This window comes from Aythya fuligula, chromosome 5, assembly GCF_009819795.1.
Source record: "Aythya fuligula isolate bAytFul2 chromosome 5, bAytFul2.pri, whole genome shotgun sequence".
Taxonomy (NCBI): Eukaryota; Metazoa; Chordata; class Aves; order Anseriformes; family Anatidae; genus Aythya; species Aythya fuligula.
This window is the reverse complement of record NC_045563.1, coordinates 60884051-60904192: the sequence shown is the minus strand read 5'-3', so window position 1 is coordinate 60904192 and position 20142 is coordinate 60884051. Positions and strand designations below refer to the sequence as shown.

Below are 20142 nucleotides of genomic sequence, written 5' to 3'. Positions count from 1 at the left end.
CAAAGGAACAACTCCCTACCAGTGAAGCTGCCTTATTTACTCACAAATCTTTCTAATGCAACCAGAACTAACTTACTCATAAATTACATTTTTAAAATTTGTACTCCAGGAAAAGACAGCCCAAAGTTGATTTATGAACACTATACATTTATCAAAGCAAACAAAAAAAGCAACCGATAAAACAAGGTGAAGATTCCCATTTCTATATCCAGCATGCAAATGCATGCAACCACGTACTTCCAGGAAACAGGGGGAGATTTACATCTGAAGGAAGGAAGAACTCTTCAATGCAGGAAGCAGAAATCAAAATAATGTAAGAGAGAAGGTGCTTTATATGGGATTATATGGGATGGCTTTGCATTTTTTTTCATGCAGAGTCCAGAAACTCTTACACCTGAAACCATCTTAAATGCAGAATGTGTATCTACATGCTGACAAAGAATTGTGGGTTTACAGCAGCAGTATACAAAGACAAAAATACTAGTTATCTATAGCTAACACTACCGGGAAAAAAAATATCCATTCTCTAGATTTTCATTTGAAGTAAAACGATTTTTTTTAATTTGTTTTGTTTTATCACGAAAAGATTGTTTTAAATTCCTGCATAAGATATCTATTAAAGTACTCTTCAGCTCAATGCAACAATGACAATTTGGAAAATGTTCTTTTCTCTTAACAAGCAATTTTGGAATGGAGTTTCAAAAATAGAGGTTTCACCCACAGAGCATATTAGCCACTTATGTGCCATTTAAGACCTATTTTTGACCTGCCTTTCAGCATAAGTGTAGACTGGGTCTTACATACATCTCTCCACATTTAAAATGAAGTTTTTCTTTTCTCCTGTCCTCATTCACCTCCCCACCCCCCGCCCCCCAGATGACATACATGTAAAGCTCCTACAATTTACTGAATGAATATTCTAACACCTCAATTCCAGTGGAAGATTTTTGCTACTCTGTGAACAAATGCAACCTGCAAGTAAGAGGGATTTTTTTGTTTCATACATTCCTTACTTCTCCGTATACTTGTATACTTTATAATTATGTTCATATTTTCTAGTTATGTCTTACAAGAAAGGGAATAGAAATATCCTGGGAAGCAATCAACATTTTGGAGCCTTTCACTACTATATATGTAGACAATCATAATACCTACCACTGTGCAGCAGTAGAACCCAAGTCATTCCAGAAAAAAAAGTTGGTAACAGTATTGCCAAGCACTGAGGGAAATCATTATCTTCTGCTTACCCAGAACGTCAATGATTAAGCTAAGAACTGCACCCAGGACTTCTGAACATTAGGCCAGTCCACTGGCTGTTATGCCACACTGCCTCTGTCGTAAATCTATTTGATGGATTTTTCAGTCATGGAACATTAAAGGCTCTGCTCTTGTCTAATGAATATGTTTAAAGAAAACAGTACAAACAAAAGCAAATGTAACACTTAAATTATCTGAGAAGCACTGCTTTGATGTCACACTTGGATAAAGGATTTCCTACTGCAGGCCTATGTACACTTATACATTCTGAAAAATATTTTAGCCAATACCAATACCACTAGCTGGCATCTATTTAAGTCTGAAAAGGGAACATAATCAGTTTTAGTTGGTTAAGTACAATCTGAGCCAACTTTTATATTACGACCAAAAGCTTGGCAGTGCAGTAGCAGTGGCAAGTAGCAGAAAATTGCTTACAGTGTTATTTGCCAGATTACTTGAATGATTTACATCGGGTTTTCAAGAGAGTTTGGAGTATTAAAAACTTAAGATTTGGAAAAGACTTGGACTATAGATTTTTGTTCCTAGTTGCAACATGATGCGCAGGAGAGGGTTATGATATAATATGAACTCACTAAATAAAGCATTTTTTAAATACAAACCACCTGAAACATTTAGGAGCAGTTCAGTTTGAAATGTTGAGTGTTTTGTGTTTTGTTTTTTTTTAATTGAAGATTTGGGAGAGCCGACTGATTTAGATTAAATGCTCAACCTTTCACATCCACTTGTTTAAGATTCATGTTGACATTGTACTAAATACAGCTATACAGTTTGTATTCCAGATAAATTGATCTGACTACAAGCCTTACTCTTTAGTATGATTCTTACTCCAAAATAAATCAATATTTAATATCTCCTGCAACAGCCCCAGTAGATAATTTTAAACCTTTTCTCCATCCCATTAAGTTACCTTTAAAAATTCTTTATACAAGCTTTCACAGATGACTTCTGAAAAACTAGTTTATGAAAAGCAGTCTGAAATTCATTAATTCAGATGGAAAGGGTTTTTTAATCTCGCTGCATTGTGCTGATCTCTAAATCCATCTCTGTTTAGATGATTCTCAGGCTCAGCTAATTGGAAGAATAAATAAATACTTCCTGTAAATCTGTAACACAGATTTTATACATAAAGAAAAATATCCTTCTACAGTCTGCTATGGCACATATCTCTAGGGTGCAGGCTTCTGTAAAAACAGGCTGACCAAGGCTCTCCCTAAACTCCCTGAGAGGATGAGCACTCTGCATCATCAGGCACCAGTCTCCACCCAGCTCCAGTCCCGCTGCAACATCAACCAAAAGAAGCAGTGATATGTGGGTAAACAAGCTGGACGCAGGCATCAGGCACATCCTAGTCTCCATTTTGAACCTTAAAGTCCTACTGCTGCTCCTTCTCCCCTCCCCACCCTCCAGTCTAGTAGAGCAGCTAAGGAGGAGGAAAAACATCTCTTCCCCCTCCCTCAAACCTCTCCTATGGCTAAGGGCCCCAGTGGGATAGGAGTCTTTGATATCAGAAGAATGCAAACAGCAAGGCTTGGGTTTGCCTCTTCTTAGGGTTTAGAAACAGAGACATAAGAGGAATTTCAAATGATTATATATTGGGAGAACTGAAAGGGATTATGCCAAAAGGAAGGAAAGAACTATATGCTCTGAAGCCATCTGGTAGTATATCCACCATTCAAACTACAGGATCTTTATGTTTCTACCTGTGCTCTCCCTTACTCTTATTTCTTACACTTCGTTACATTCAAAGCACAGTTTTACAGATGCTGTCTGCGGCAGTGAAGCTCTGCCCCATCCCTCACCTTCCAATCCACTGGATTCCAACACACATAGTCCACAATCCTTTATTTCTTCCAGTTCAGCTGTTTATGGGGCCATGCTGAAAACTCAAAACAGTGGAATGTTTCAGCTTGAAAAAAAAAAGTGTTTTTTTGTTGTTGTTGTTGTTGTGTTTTTTTTTTTTCCTGAAGATACGTTTTGTTGCTGTTACAGAGGAGTTGTCCAAACAGCTGTGTCCTTGAAGGGGCAGCAAGCTGCAGCCCAGTGCAAGGATAGGGAACCAGTGCTAAGAGCATCCTTCCTCTGGATGGGCAGCATGTGAAAACTGGCTGAATATAGTTCTTGCCTTTCCAATTCTGTTAAAGATCATCATGTCAGGAGAAATGCCTGCTTTAGTCTGGTTTAAAGCACAGCCTAAAAGGGCCTGATCCCAAATGAGTAATTTCATTACTAGCAAAACAGAAATATTAAAGAAACAAATAATATGGTTACCTTAGAATGCAGTTTTCAATTTTATCTCTATTCCTTTGCTACCTCCAAGCAATCAGAAATATGTGTTAAAATGTGTAATCTGCTTATGAAATATATTTGGTGTTCAGCTTAGTTGTGAAACCAAATCAAAGACAAATACAGAGACAACAAAAATACAGTTATATACAGAACACAGACTGTAGAGCAAAAATAAGTGAAATAATAGTCACTTTTCACCATATAAGATGGTAGTGGGAATTCCACTGTAGAAATTGTGTGCTATTCTATTACAATGCGACACACAACAGCAACATGAAGATGTTTTGATGACACTTTACAAGAGCCCCAGCCAAAGCACAGTGAGGGTAAGCAATAAGGAAGAGAATCAGCTGGAGGAAGAGGAAAGAAGACCTGAGCTGATAGATCTTAGCAAACACTGCAAGAAAATTTCCCTGCCTCTCACGGTAACAGGATGACAGAGACTTCCACAGCCTAAACTATATCCTGTATCACATCAAGAACACTCCTAACACCATAGGATTCAGATCTCAGAACAGTTGAAGGATGAATAAGTAATGTGGGTCCTGATTCAGAGAGTCATATGTGCTGAAATCCACCCTCTAATATATACTATAAAGCAAATGTTTTACATTAAGAGACCTTAACTGGGGTCATGAACAGGAAATCATGTGCTTTTTTAAAAAAAAAATAAATAAAAAAAATTTTTTTTCTTTTTTTTAACCTTTTTACTGGATTCTGTATGGTCTCATAACACATATTCCAAAGTAGCTACAGTAACATGGCATGGATGGAGATAAAGGGAAAGTAGTTGATAAACTAAGCAAATAGTACACTTCATCTCCTTCCCTGATAGGGTAATGCACATATTTACTACAATTTTCTCATACTGCAGTTCATTACTTTTGCCTGTCCATGGTGGTGAGTATATACTGATTAACTACAGATGGCTTTTTCACTGAATGGAATGAAAATCCTATGTAGCTGGAGTATGCTACTCAGTGCAGAGGACTGATAGATGTCCTGGTCTATATACTGTCAGTCTACAACTGTGAATATTAACTCATTAGCCCCTGCAAAGAAAGAGAAACGAAGCTTGGCTGGAAAAGATTAGGAGCAAAACTTTTCAGAACACCTTCCTCGTATTTTCTGAAAGGAAAAAAGAGTTGACAGGCACTTCATCCATGAGACGTTTAGCAGCTATGACATGACATGATCTGTAGCATGATACTGAAGAATAAAATATAGGAGTTATGTAAAAAAGGGCATGCAGGTAATCCCTTGATAAAGGGGAATCCCTTGGGAGGAAGAGCGCAGCCAGACAACCTAATCTTACTTATTCAAAGAGACTGACTGGCTTCAGGCGAGGAACAGAATTCTGGTGAGGATCTGGCAACTGAGTATGTTTTGGCAACCTGCTGAACCCTTGATAGGACAAGAAGTTTTACAGTTTGTGACACGTCAGTGACTCACTTTGTGTACAGTTCTAGTGCATATCCTCCGAGTGATGGCCTCTATTCGTATCTGAAATACTGCAGAGGGTTCCTGTGCTTTAGAAAGGGAACAAGCATGTAAAAATAGGATGCGCTAAGCAAAAATCCAAATGGATATAAAAGATAGTTCACCTGAATAGCAGTCATATAATGATATTGGTTCTTATCAATTTAACTCAGGGATGCAAAGAGCATGGCAATGAGATAAGAATGCATCCATTGTCTGCCATCTCAAGAAACCTTTGTCAAGATAACAGTGAAAGCATTCACAGCTACCTGATCAACACAGGCCTGACATTAAAGCACAAGTGTCCACTTCTCTTACTGGCTGTTTAATAAACTGCTTTGGAACAGGTGGAGGTGAAAAGGAGATCTTTCCAAAACCTTGTCTCAATGTTCTCCCTCAGTTAATGAATGTCAGCAAGTGGAAGAACAGAAATTTGATATGTTTTTCCAGCCTTTCTTATAGAAGCATTTGCAACATGTTAGAGGCCACAGGCATAAAAGTGAACTACTGAGAAATTAATGTTGTCTGTAGATTTTCAGGATGTAAGCTGGGCAATTTCAGCTTGTGGGTTAGGCATACTTCAGGTTTTAAGTAGTGTTATAACAGCTTACTATGACTTGAACATGATTTTAGTACAAGTAATCTGATGTTGAATATCATTTATTACCCTGTTACGCATTTCCAATTGAGATAGACCTGTTTATGGTGTTAGTGTTATGTGACTACAGATGGACAAGCTATGTGAAGGGAACAATTTATTCAACAAATACAGTCTTCCTTATTTTTTCAAACTACCACTGGAGGATCAGCAATTTATATTCTACATGTATAAGTAACTTATAAGTGTTCAAACAATCCAGCTTGTGAGTTATGCATGAACTATGCACTTAAGCGCTCAATAGTTTGCAGGTTGTGATTTATGCTCTAGTTGGTCACGTACGACAAATTATATTGTTTTTGATGCCTGCCTCAATGGTGAGTAGTGCAATATTGCCTTAAACTATCTGCAAAAAGCAACTGGGAATTCCTTCAGCCAGGAGGCCTCCCAGGTAGTAGAAAGCCTTTACTTGTATCTATCAATTCCGGCATCCATTATCTTCATCACCACAGGAAAAAAAGATGAACATGCCTCTGGCATACCATCAATAGGAAAAAGGTGGCAGTGGTAAGGCACAGAGAAGCAAAGTCTGTTGGATCTCTAGATTAAATGCTGCAAAGTTCACAGAGCTGCTGTAAAGATCTACAAATAGCATCAGCACTGTATCAGGGATGGAAATGTTCCCTGCTACTGTGATCTTCGTTTGGTCAACATGGAGTTTGGAGTGGGAGCTGAATCAAAACCGCCTTTTTTTTTTTATTATTAATTTTTTTAACAGAAGGTTATCAATTTGGGCATAAACAGCAAATGTCTGTAACCATGCACAAATGTCCATGTTCACATGCAAATACAACCATAGAAATAAAAATGCGTTTGCATGAGTATTTGTGAAAAAAAAAAGGAAGTAACTCCATTAATGAGATCTCAAACATTTGCAAATACTGTTTTGTATTACTTGCTTTTCATGAGATGAAAGAAGATTTTACTTGCTAGCATTCTTATTGTTTTGTTAGAAGCAAAACAGTTAAATCAGCACAAAGTAGTATATAATCCCACAAACAGGCAGCTGAGTAAATATCCTATAGCAGTGAGTGTATTTCAGTTTATCGTACCTATTAATGCAGGCTAATGATACCTGAGACACAGAAAACATTATTATAAAATTTTAGAAAGTAATGAATATCAGGCAGAGTAATCCTAATTTATCTTTGTTTTACTTAATCTGCTGCAGTTAGACTGGCAATGTATTTGGTGTTGTACATTTACTTACAGGAATGAACAGAGAGCTCAGAAACAAATGGTTGTGGATGTCTGTGCTCGTATCTAAGTGTGAAATAATATGCAAATATATTCTGTAGTTCTCAGGACAATTGAAGAAGTGATATGATAGAATTGTGCAGCTACCATTCTGACCCACAATTTAAATCAATGAATATATTCCTGTCCCAGAGAATTTATGTTTGAACAGTAATTTTCAACCTATCTTTATTGTTTTGTGGAGATGTATAATGAAAACATGGGATAAATTTCAGTATATATCTGCAAAGTCTTTTGAGTAGCTTAGAAATGGATTGCACATAAGAAGGTACAACCATTATGCTGTTACAGCCATCACAAAGACACTATTCCTTTATGTCAGAACGCATGTTCTCCTGGAAAAAATATCCTTTTTTTGTTTTGGTTTTTTTTTTTTTTTTTGTGCAAATTTTTCAGCATTTAGCTCTGGGACCCATTTTCATCAAATGCTGTCCATTTAGGATTTTTTGCTGCTCCAATATTTAAGAGAAAAGACCAAAAGAGGGCAAAGTTTTTATCCTTTCCACAGGAAATACCCTATGCAATTGATATTTGGCATTTCTTCCTGAGCTGGAAAAGAGAGAGAAGAAATGGGCCAATCCCCCCTTTTGTTATTGTTATTATTATCATCATCATTATTATTAATGAGGTCTAAAACATGCAGCTAGGCAACCCTTCAAGTAGCCCTGACAACAGAAATAAAACATCACAGTTGTATTCAGCTACCATACAAGCACGTTGTTAAGCATAGGTAGTGGCAAAAACTCCAGTTGTCGAAATACAGCAAAACTAGCAACTAATTCCCAAAGAGTGTGCTGGTTTCTTTCCTGAAAACAGTATTTTATTTCTAAGTGCTTTTCTGATTGACCTGGAAGCAATGAAAAACTTAAAAACTTCAGATAATATGGGGACTTTCTCCAACAATAATGTGTTTATATATATAAATAGTTAATAATGTTTCATAGAGGTCCTTCGGGTGCATTTTCTTTTAACTTCTTACTTTTGTACATTACATCACTACTAAACTGACCAAACTTTTTTTTTGTTGTTGTTGTTTTTTTAAATTTGTGGTCAAAAAAAAATTCAGTGATTTATACTTTCCAAATACTGCATTTTTTACTTAACTGATTTTTGATAATTTAATCAATAGAAAAATAATTTAGATTTTATTTTAACCAGCTGCTACATGCTTTGGGGCACTAAGCATTTAACTGTGTATCTAACATATTGGAGTGCAAACGCACAAGCTACCTACTTTACCAAGACAATTTTGTAAAGTAAGGCTATTATTGACCAAAAGGCTTAAAAAGAGAGGTCTGCACAGCCACCCCTTCCATTGGTGCAAAATCGGATCCACAGGAAGCTGATGCCAAAGCTAACTTATTTGTAAATTTAGATGACCTATATATGCCAGAGATTTTACACTGCTTTTTGTCTTACTGTCAATTCCACAGTTTGAGCGAACATGTATTTTTAATGTGAAAATTTCAAATACATTATTTTTTATGTCTTTCCACACATTGCATACAAAATAAATCTGGGAGAAAAAAAAAAAAAAGTGAGTATATTGGTAGGCATAAGTATGAATACTTAGGTGTAAATAGGAGTATTTGAGTAATAGCTATGCAATCAGCTAAAGACTGAATCCTAATGTTACGTACAGGCAGAAGGTTAGCGTTCCATGAGCAGCTTTAATATTTCTATCTTTCGAGTTTGAGGAACAGGCTTGACAAGATTTCATACCCACAGCCTCTCACACCTGGTTCCCATTATAAACCTGGCCTTGATAATGGAGCTATGTTCCTATACAGAGGCTAATGTTGGCAATGGCATTTTCCTCCCATAACTCTTATAATCTGAGTACCAGTGTTAGGGCTGTACTTGACCCCACTGTGCATCTGAAGTTACAAATTCCATCACCTTCCTCACTAAATACAGAAAAGTCAGATAAAACATTTCTTTAAGTATAGGTAAAATTTCTAAGCCTGGTTTTATTTTCTGTGATATCTGTGAAAGGTAGTGATATAGTACAGGCTTCAGGGTGCTATCAAAAGTAAGATTTTTTTTTTCCCCTTTGTTTTTAATGGAAACTTTTCTCTCTAAATAATATAGTTGGAGACTCAGGGGTTAGAGCTTTTTTTTTTTTTCTTCTCCCCCTTTTTTCCCCCAAAAAGCTCTACCCCAAATTTCATTTTGAATTACATTTTAAAGTTCTAATTGTAAAAATCAATTCACTGCAACACTACTCCACGTCTGAGGGATTCTAAAATCATCCAGCTATCCAAAGATGCATCTAATTCCTGATCAGGCCTTAGAATAAATAAATATAAAAATAAAATAATAAAATAAAAGACAACACAACACTATTGTTGTCCTAAAAATGTACTGATTTAGAAAAACAATGCAAGCACATATGATAATGAAATTCATAAAAAAGCAAAACCCGTCAACACCCCAAACTCAGAAACACAGAAGGGATTTCCCTGGAATAACATGCTGCCTAAGATGCCCAGTCATAACACAGACAATACATCCAGCAAAAAAGTTGCTTGGAATTGTTACGTTTTTTTTTCTCCCCTTCCTTGTTATACCAATTTCATGATTTATCTTATCTTGTCACATAATTTCAAAACATTGGAAGCAACAGCATAAATAAACAGCATGTTTTCCAGTTCTAATAAAAGGGGGCAGTATTACATCAGTTGAAATTCTGAGTTGCCCAAATAATCATAAAAAGTGCTGTAGAAGGATACAAAACTACTGAATTTCACTGAAAATAGACGGTAACTGTACAGACACTAACAAATCTGCTTCCTCGTGCTGAGGGAAAATCTTCAGGGCTAGCTCTGTGGAACTTTGGTGCCTACGTTATGGCTATTTCAGAAAAATTTCACTTCGGTAACTATTTTGCTTTCAAAATTACTAAGGAAGCATTACAGTTAATATAAAATGAAGGAAGATTTTTCATGTGGCAAGGATAAGTGCTAAGCCAAAGAAGGAAATTGCAGAATTATTGCATTTTCAAAAAATTAAAAAAAAAAAAAAAAAAGAAGATTTTTTATAATAAAATACCGGTGTCCAAATATGGCTTTAGGAAGTTAAATTTGAACACCTAGTATTAAAAAAATCTTTGCTTACATATATTATTTATGGCCACAATTAGATTACTAAACAGGACAAATTCATAGTAATGTATAAGGGATGTTGGTAAGAATGAGGACTGATGGGATTTGTATTTGAAAATTCTCCCTGTTTTGGAGCATCTATTTTAGACAAGTAATTTATCTGTATTAAAATTACGGGACTGTAAAGGGGATGCCTCCTTCTGTGTCTCAGAAACTCTACAGGTAAAGGTTTGTTGACTGAGCAGAATGATGTATTCAGCAAAAACAGTTTCCCTGTTGCAGTGTCTCTTTGTGGAAATAAGATTCCTCATTAGACAGATGAAATACATTCTCACTGAGTTAAAGAAAACAGTGTCTTTTTTTTTTTTTTCTCTCTATACCATTCCAGATTTTCTATTACAGAATTTAAAAATATACATTTAAACATACATTATAATATATGAGTGTGAGCTATATGAGGTAGGACCTTCTTTAAATTGTGGAGTTCCAAGAACAGATCTTGGTATGATTCTTAAGATATTAGCATTAAAATGTAACAACTTTACAAAGCTAGTCATTTGTTATCGATGCTACTATTCTTTTTTTTTTTTTTTTTTTTTTTAATTTTGCCTGACTGCGGTATTTGCCCCTTAATTACAAGTAGAATTAAGATTTAACCCACAGAAACAAGAATCCAACTGAAAATGCTTACAGCTTCAGTTATGTCTCCCAGTACTATGAAATATAAGAAATGACTTCTAATTTGCCAGCTGCAAATAAAGGTTCTTATATAAGAGACTAAAGGGGAAAAAAAGTTTTTCTTAAAAGATAAAAGCAAAAGAGAATGAATCACTTGCTACAAACCTAAACCAATTATTCATAAAGCTTTATAAAAATCCACAAGTCCCTTATAACTAACTTAGTCATGTTCTCAATTTAAGGGTGGTCATCAGTGTGTTTGATAAATGGAAAAGATAGTCAAACATAAGATACTCTGAAAGTGTATTTTTTTAATTGTTTTTTTTTTTTTTTTTTTTTTTCTGTTGTTTTGTTTTATTTTGTTTGTTTGTTTGTTTGTTGTTTTTTTGTTGTTTTTTTTTTTGTACTTATTTCAGAAATGACTAGTAACAAGGATGCTAGTACAAGGTACTTCTCTTTGTGATTCTCTGAGAAACACCCTACAGCTGCAGAAAAAGTACCGTGACTCCTGCCTCTGCAGTTGTTCTGTCTATAATTTTGAATATACAGAGAGAAAAAAGCTGGAAAAACAAAACAAAACCAAACAAACAAACATAAAAAAAAAACTGTCAGCAACATAATCCAGTACTGCTTGCATTTAGAAGAATGCAATACAATGATGGAGTCATCGCAGGGGTGCGGGCAGTGAAAAGGAGATTATGTATGACTAGTAACTTTTGCTACAAAGACTTCCCAAAGTGTTTTATCAGGCATAGTTTGCACGCATGTGCAGTGGCTTCATATAAATGATGAAGCGTAACAGCTCCAGAGGAGTTGTTACACTCTATTGTGTCAGTAATCCACATATTTAACAGTCCCTAAATACAGCAGACCGTAACACCTCCAAAGGAGTCGTTATGGCTTATCAAGTCAAATCCAAGTGCCAAAATATGTATTTGGTCAATAGACTGTAACATCTCCAAGGGTAAATAATATATGTTTTTAAGAATGTACACATTTTGCATACAAACAGTGGTCTATATTAGGATAAATGATGTGGATTCAAATTGTAAAGCATTTATTTATAGATAAGAAAGGAATAAAAGGCTCATTATAAGGGGTACTACTGTCCAATAATTCCCAGGAAGCAGGTGGTGACTCGTCATTTATTTGGGGGTCCAATTCTGGTTTCCTACTGCAAATATACAGTTCTCTAAGAATCTACAAAAGGGTGAGAGTGGAATATAAGCATATAAATGTTATACTACATTCTGCTTCCTCTCAAATCTCAAATAATTTGCTTTCTATGTAAGAAAATGGGGAGGTGGGGGTATCCCTGGGTCTAGCAGATATGTTGTGATTATTTCACAAAATGGTTTAGCTTGGAAAGGACCTCTGCAGGCATCCTGGCCCACTGCCCCCTGCTCAAGCATGGCCACCTGGAGCAGGTTGCCCAGGACCATGTCCAGAAATGCATAAATTTAGTGGGTATATGCTGTATCCTAACTTCATATATTTTTCTTCAATGAAGATTAATGCATATTTGCCTGTATTTTTTCTACAAAGATTTTCTGTTTTTTTTTTTTTTTTGTCACTGTTTTCATGCTTTAGGCACAAAAAAAAAAAACAAACAAACAAACAAAAAACAACAACAACAACAACAACAAAGGCAGCAAGATCTGATTCTTTTAATACAATGTCAGTTATATTATAGATTACATACCATTTTCAGGTTCATTTAAAGCCTTAAATAAAATCTTCTAGGCATTCCTCCTAGTTCAAGGTACTAAAATAAATACAAGTAGCTCTAGTAATTCAAATTCTGTTTTAAGTACTTTAATGCACTCATTTTTGTTGCAGGTAAGCATGGAAAAAAAAAGTCGTATCCTCTGAATGAAGCCAATTTTCTTACAATTTTACTTTTTGCTCATATCAAATTGAAAGAACCCTGTATCCTGGAAAATCTGGATTTTCCTAATTCTCTCCCCCTCCTTAGTATTTCTCTTTACTCTGTGAAGGCTTTTCCTCAGTCAGCCTGCATCTGACATGCGCCAGGTAAAGCAGAAAAAGTCAGCTCTGTTCTAATGACTTTTTGCCTTGCATACACAAACTGAAATAACTCTGTAATTGTAGCTGTCCTTTGAATAGTATCATCTCTGAAGAGCAGCCTAACCTTAATGTTTTTGCAAATGGTAAAGCATGGCTGTGCCAGCACTGTGTGTTTTTGTTTTGCGCTTTCTGATGAGTGAATCTCTGTGAGCACTTTTAAAGCTTTGTAGAAGGTTTTTTTTTGAACAGCAGAACACGAACACAGGCAATTTTCAGTTCTGTGTCTCTAACCAAATACAAAGCTTTCTGAGATTTAAATGACACATTTTCAAAAAGGCCTAAGCCCAGGCTTTGAAGCTATGCACATAATTTTATAAGGGCAATCATTTGCACAACAAACTATTACCGGCTATCTGAACTTGAAGACCAGTAACTGACCAAAACTCAATAGCTTTTTTAAACCATCTGCAGGCAATTAATTTGTCATCTTTTTCTGGTGCCAGCTTCTAGCTACTTATTTATACAAGTCTAATTACCTGAAGCCCATTTCTGAAAATTTGGTCCTGAAAACATAGTGTCCTGATTCTTCAAAAGAAACTAGTCCAGAATAGCAACTATGCTACCAAAGCCTCAGTGGGATTATGACAAACTATACACTATATTCTCTGCATGCAATTATTTCAGAATTATGTTTTTTTACTGAAGTGATCTATCATTCCCTCCCCCCATTTTGATCATCCTAGCCATCAATTTTAAAGTAAAAGAAATACACCATAATGTAAAAATTGAAAGGCGAAGGGTAAAAGGAGTAAAACGAGTGTTCTAAAATTCTATTTGTGCAAAGGATGCCTCTGTTTTTAATGTATTTTATACATGCAATAAAATATAAATATATTTCCTCAGTATTCATGACTCTGACTTAACTCTTCTATTTTCTTTAAGATAGTGAGTCAGGATATATCAGCGTTAAAAACAACTAATTTATATCCCATTCTTTTGCAAACCCTGCTGTTCTTGCAGAGCAAGGATAACAAACTAGTATACCAAAGGTAAAACCAGAGTACATACTATAACTTTTTCCTGCCTTAACGATTCTTTCTATAGTACATGCTGCAGTAAACAAAGCTAGCAGGATTATATAAAGGGACTTTGAGATTTAACAACAAATTTCCTTGCTGCTGTTTTTTCTCAGAGTTTAAAAGTTTCAAACACTGCCACGAGAAGCCTCCAGATAAAAGACAGCATTTGAGAACAATGTTTTGTTTTGTTTTGTTTTGTTTTTTAATATTTTTAAGACTTCCAATAAACTCTGCTAAATTTGCAAGTAAATTATTTTTTTTCCTCATATTGTGTGATGTATAACCACAGCCTAGAACCCATACATCCGTGTTGTTCCTACATGTGTATCAGGAATTGTGTATTGCTAGTAACCTGCACAAAAAGAAATTCCAGTTTATTCACTGAACCATTTATTTCCCTTACTTTAAAAGATGAAAGGCAAAATAAAAATTTACTGTATCCAAAACAAGAAGTAAACATGGTACTGAAAAAAGTCAGGGAACAGGCCTGATAAGTAAACAGATGCCATTTTTATACTTTTCAAATTCAAATCAAATGTTAAGAATTCTTTTAATAGCCCTTATAGCATCTTAGATATTTTTAAATGTCAAGCAACTGAAACTCATAAAATACATTTTAAAATTAGCATTAGTTTATAAACTCTTAATACTAATCATAGGCGTGACATTTATTTTATACCTTCAACTTTACTACCCTACATCTCAGTTAGTTAAGACAAACACTGACTTTACATTGTAAGTTTTGTCTGAATATGGCCTGCTTGATCAGTTATTAATTCCTCTGATTTTCATAATATGAACCTGTATTAAATGAGGTTTTAAATGTTGACACTTAAACTAACTCTAGTAGAAATAAAAATCTATTAACTTCTGAATTTGTCTTGTAAAACCATTTTAATCCTGTGTAGTAATTGTTTAACAAATTGTTTTAATAGACACCAACCCTTTCTCTTGCTTTAAGTGCTGTGAAGAATCAAGCAAAAATATAAAATGTAGATTAAAAGGTACACATCAATATTTGACAACCCTGTTTACATTTCCTTTCCTTTCTGTGACTTCCTACAATCTGCTTACTCACTAAGTATTCCCTTGAGAGTTGAGAAAAGATCATATCATCATCAAATTCATGGTTTAATTTATAAATAATATTCTACTGAATCTTATACTCAGCCTAGATAAAAAATTTCTGTTACTTTTGGAGTATAATATAATCTCCCCCTATACACCCCAAAGCATATAGAACCTACGCTCTGAAATACAGAATATCACAGAATTTTCATTAATGAATTATTTTTCTTTTCTGCAGGAAATACTCTGAAACACTAGGTGCTTTGTAGGCTAATGAATGTGTCAGTTTCTGTTCTTTACCAAATTGAATCATAACAGTTCCAATTTGTCCAATGCCACAATGATTACAGGGATATTCCTGGGACTCCTTTCTAGTTAACTGAAATGTAGAGTAATTCTTGTGGTGTATAACTGACTTTGTGTCAGTGGTGTAAAATCACATATGCTGTATTTTTTGCAGCATAAGCCACCTCTAAGGAAGCTAACAGAGTAGCATTCTTCACCAAAAGGGCTGCCTTATAGCTCAGCCAGTTACCTAGTTCAGTGTTTACTGGCTTTGTTATACACACAGAGACCTGTTCCTGGAGCAAAACTTGTAGGCTTTGGAAAGGCCACAGAGCAGGACAACACAGATGCAAACAATTTTACAAAGGAATTCTTTGCCCTCTGAGTGGTCCTTAATATGCATGACAGAAACTGCTCCTCACCTTTGGGGTATGATTCCAGGTTGCTGTCTGGTAAACTGAGTGTCCAATGCTGGACGTTCTCTCTCTACACTTTCTCTATTTTATTACAGTTCCCCATTTCACTTTACTATTTGGAAACCAAGTCAAGATTCAACAAAGAGCCAAAAGCATTGTTTTGAGCTTAGATTCTTTGTTGAATTTGAGTCACAGATTTAAGCATACTCAGATACTTTCAAGAACATTGTGATACTCTGCCATGCTAGTATGCACTTGCCTTTCTGCCATACTTACCGATCCAATCATTCCCAAAAGCACAACTCAAAATGTAATGACCACAAACAATTAATCATATGTAGTGCATAGGATTGTTTTTCTGAATGCTGTTTTTTAAACACAGAAAAGTTTGTAGCACAGCATTGTGAAGTGACAAGCTGTATTTAACATGAATCAGAGGTGGCTAAAGGCTGTAAAAAGAAATTTTATATAAAAATAAGAATCTATTTACAGGGAAAAGAATGAATGACAGACTGTGTGGCAATGGTAGACATTACCTTTTCATTCCTGCAGTTGTTTAGACCCATGTTATTCATGGAGGGCAATTTTCCATCTACACCATGCGGCTGCTGTTGCTGCTGCTGCTCCCTTTGGATCTGCTCTCTCATTTTTCGAGCCTCCTGAATGGCTTTCATTACTGTGTCCTGGTCCCCAAATAGGGCAGGTGAATTAAGACTGGAAAGGATATCTATAAACAGAGAACACACTTTATTTAGGTAATGATTAAAATTAGAATCCAGTGTAATTACTCAGCTCTCATCCTGTTAAAAACTCCAGCCAACTAACATCCGCAAAAGGAGGAGGAGTGGCAGTTGTCTATTTGAAGGCTGAATTAATCTATAGAATTGATTGATAAGCCTGTGCTCCTCTTTTGTTGTATATAAATACAACCACTGAAGTCTTGGTGTAGCCTGATATGTAAGTATCTGAGTATACCCACAGACTCTCTGTTAAACTCAACAATTATCTGAAGGTTAAGTGGGAAGCCTTTGAGGTATTAATAACAATTAACAAAATGAACAAAGAAGGAGAAATAAATCTTTAGTTGGACATGAAAGTCTATGTCAATTTTTAGAATCTCTTTATCAAGACAGAGCCATCACTCGATATTTAGCTTTCAATTTCTGAAAGAGCACCCATAGTTATTGTGGCAGACAGAATATATTATCACCTTAACATGAGTATAAAGCTCTAAATTGGTAGAGAAAATATGTTTTTCTTTCTGTTTCTCTGGACAGAAAGGGAAATTTTTAAACATCCATCAAACTCACACAAAACATTTCTGTTGCATTTTAAAATGCATGTGAGAGGTAAAGATGAGTACTCAAGGTTGTTCTGCGGTGCTGTGGCAAAGCTTTGACTAGACCACTGGTTCCTGCATGGGAGTATCCTTCATGCAGCACATGGGTAGATTTGTGTATATACATTCAAGATAAAAAAACTTTAAGCAAAGTTTGTGCATGGTCTGTGTATCTGTTAAGTTGATGTCCTTTATCAAAGCTCTGAATTTGTGGTATTTATGTACTTACTAACACTCCGCTATAACAAATCAGTAAATATACAATATTTAAGTAAAATATATAGAGAATATAAATAAAGTAATTAAAATGTAATAAATTTCAACCTCAAAAGACCCTGAATTCTTTTAAAATGAGAAACATTAAGATTACATGCTTCTCACACTTCATCCTGGGAACCAAAAAGTTGATATAATACAGTGGTCTTGATGGGAATAAATGCAATGGAACTGTGACTTAATGAGATTTAGACTCCACCTAAATTTATCATAAAACAGAACAAAAGATCCTATGTGGTTTGTTGATTTTTGACAATACTTCTGTGGCTTCTTTACTTCTGGATCAAAGGGAAACGTTTTTACGACTTACAGGAAAGATACTCACAACCTAGGCATATCTTCTCTATCAGTTTCTCTAGAATAGTCTGCAAGTTCACATTGGTACACCACTTTCTAATGTTAGCTAGCATAGTGATAGATGGAAATATATTGACAGGTAGAATAGCTAGCTAGTTGCAGAACTTGATCCTTCAGTGATCATGATGTTCCCAAGTCTTTTGAGAATTGAACAAATCATAATTTTTATATATTTAATCATAATTTTTATATATATAATGTATGTATTTAACATGTCTGTTCATTATTCACAAACGTTTCTATATATTTTATAAGTACACGAGCTACAAATTGCGAGGAAGTGGTTTGTATTTAGTCGTGGGTAAAATCTACCTGATCTTTAGGCCCGGTAATCTAAATTTTACAGCTCTTGATTCTGTTTCTTGACTAGTTAAGATAGTCTTCATGTCCAGTTTTCAGATCAATTTTGTTTCATTACTTAATAAGCTTTGTCTCTTAATTAAAAAATCCTGAATGTGGGTAAAAAAAAAAAAATCCCTATTTGCAACCATAAGCATTAACAGAATCTCGGCAGATATATGAACAAATAATAAAAACTTGAACAAACAATAAAGTGAACAGATAATAAACTACACTGGCTGGGCTGAAGAAATTTTGTCTTTGTTAAAAAAATAAACAATTTATTCAGTAGATTATCTAGGTAGAATTAACTTAATACCCAGGACACAGAGAATTATATTTCTTTCAGAATGTTGTTCTGGGTAAAACTAATGGTATATTTGGGCTAAACAGCTGAAAACCACATTTGGGGTTACCTTCCTGCCTGACTTCTGAATCATTGTGAACCATGGACATACCTTGGCTCAAGGAGTGACTGAAAACTCACTTACTCCAAGTATTATATACTGTTGCATTAGATTTAATTCATCACATGAGCCATCACGTCTCCATGTCTAGTATCTAATCAGCTTCTGTATGCATGCAAAGCTTTTTTTTTTTTTTTTTTTTTTTTTTCCCCCATTTAATCCAGAGACCAAAATTCAAACGTTAACCCTGAATGTATATATCCATTTGATGTCTTTGGGGAAGATATTAATATAAGCATCTTTTTCATGTTTTTCACATATGCACATCTATTATGTGTATGTATTTGTATGTAGATGTTAAATATTTATTTGCTGTATTTCCTGTAAATGCATATCACTTCTGTATCACTTTGTTTACTCTTGTAAACCCCTGGCATTCAAGAGTTAGTTGAAAATCTTTCCTGCATTTTTTCTCTCCATTTTAAACAGAAATGTAGATCCAACTATATATTTAATTCAGATGCAAGTGTGTTCAAGCTGACATTTTACACAGAAAACCTGCCAGTTTTCTCCAAGGACAGAATAGTTACCTAAAGAGGATCCTCTTCCCAGAGATCCACCAAGGGGGCTGGGGATGCCGCTCTTGTTCGTCACTGTCACTGGACTGCTTTTGCTAGCTGGGAAGAGATTCTGTGTTGGAGATGTCGGGGATTTGACAGGTTCAGCTGTCTTGGGTCGGGCTGAAAGATTCAGTGGCTGGGCTGCTTCATCCTACAAGAGTTTAATGTAAATAACTATTAGGAAAAGACAAATGAACAAATCATTTTGCAAGCAGCATTTACTTTACACCTCGAAGACAATACCACGTTCTCCTGCAATAATAACAAAAGAAGCTAATTATCTGCCTCCTTTAAGATTCAATGAAAGGAAATCTCATTAATTTCTCTGTGTTATGCTTCTATTTACATTAACTATGTGGCTGGATCGTTCTTTTTGCCAAATTAAAATTTGAATTAGCTCACATTACAGCCTAATTTCCTAATGTGTTTTCAGAGATCTAAATTAACCTAGGGCATTTACAAAGAATTATTTAAAATTTCCAGCAGCTCAGTAACGCTTTTGCATTTGTTCTATTTGAAAAGTTCCTGGCACTATAAAAATAAGTTATGTAACTTATTTTTAAATGTATTAAAAACTAAGCAATCAGAAGTACTTCCATGAAAGAATCATTTGGAAACCCCTGACAGTTCTTTGGCCCATATTTAATGCTGCTGCTAGCTTATACATTCCATGCATCTTATTTTGAGTGCATGTTTTGTTTAGTAAAATAATCTATGCTGTTCCCTCACAATAAGGATAAGAATTTCATTGAATTTAGATTCCTTGACTTACAGTAATCAATGCATAGTGTATGCATTTTAAAATATATTTCATATATTTTCTACTTTTAATTTTGTATATTTTACAATTTTATTATTCCTCTGTGCCATGTGTTTTTGACAGTTTCGTGTAAAATCAGATTTTTTTTCATATAAATGCAATTCTGCTTCTTGATTGTTTGATACTTCTGTAATTATTTCTGTATTCTGTAGTTATTTCTTATGCATTCAACCTTTAGTGTATTTGTACGTTCATTTGCATAAAGACAAGGAGTATTTTTTAAGGATATGTAAATCTAGCATCAGTACACTTATATCTTTTGATACTTTTCATACGCAATTATGGAAGAAATTCTCTCTTTGACAAACATCTTGTTTCAGTGCTATGAGAGAATAAGTCTATTTGAGAAAAATCTAAACTTTTGGAAG

At 34.9% G+C, this 20142-nt stretch overlaps 1 protein-coding gene across 7 annotated transcripts in view; it reads right to left on the bottom strand.

Moving 5' to 3' along the window:
* SOX6 (SRY-box transcription factor 6) overlaps positions 1-20142 on the bottom strand; it is a 386149-nt gene that overhangs the window by 50775 nt on the left and 315232 nt on the right. For all 7 annotated transcript variants that reach the window (XM_032188152.1, XM_032188151.1, XM_032188153.1 and 4 more), the window contains 2 exons: positions 18925-19105; positions 16153-16343 (listed from right to left, as the gene is read on the bottom strand). In XM_032188152.1, coding sequence (XP_032044043.1) covers positions 16153-16343; positions 18925-19105 — 372 coding nt within the window. The remainder of the gene's footprint in view (positions 1-16152; positions 16344-18924; positions 19106-20142) is intronic.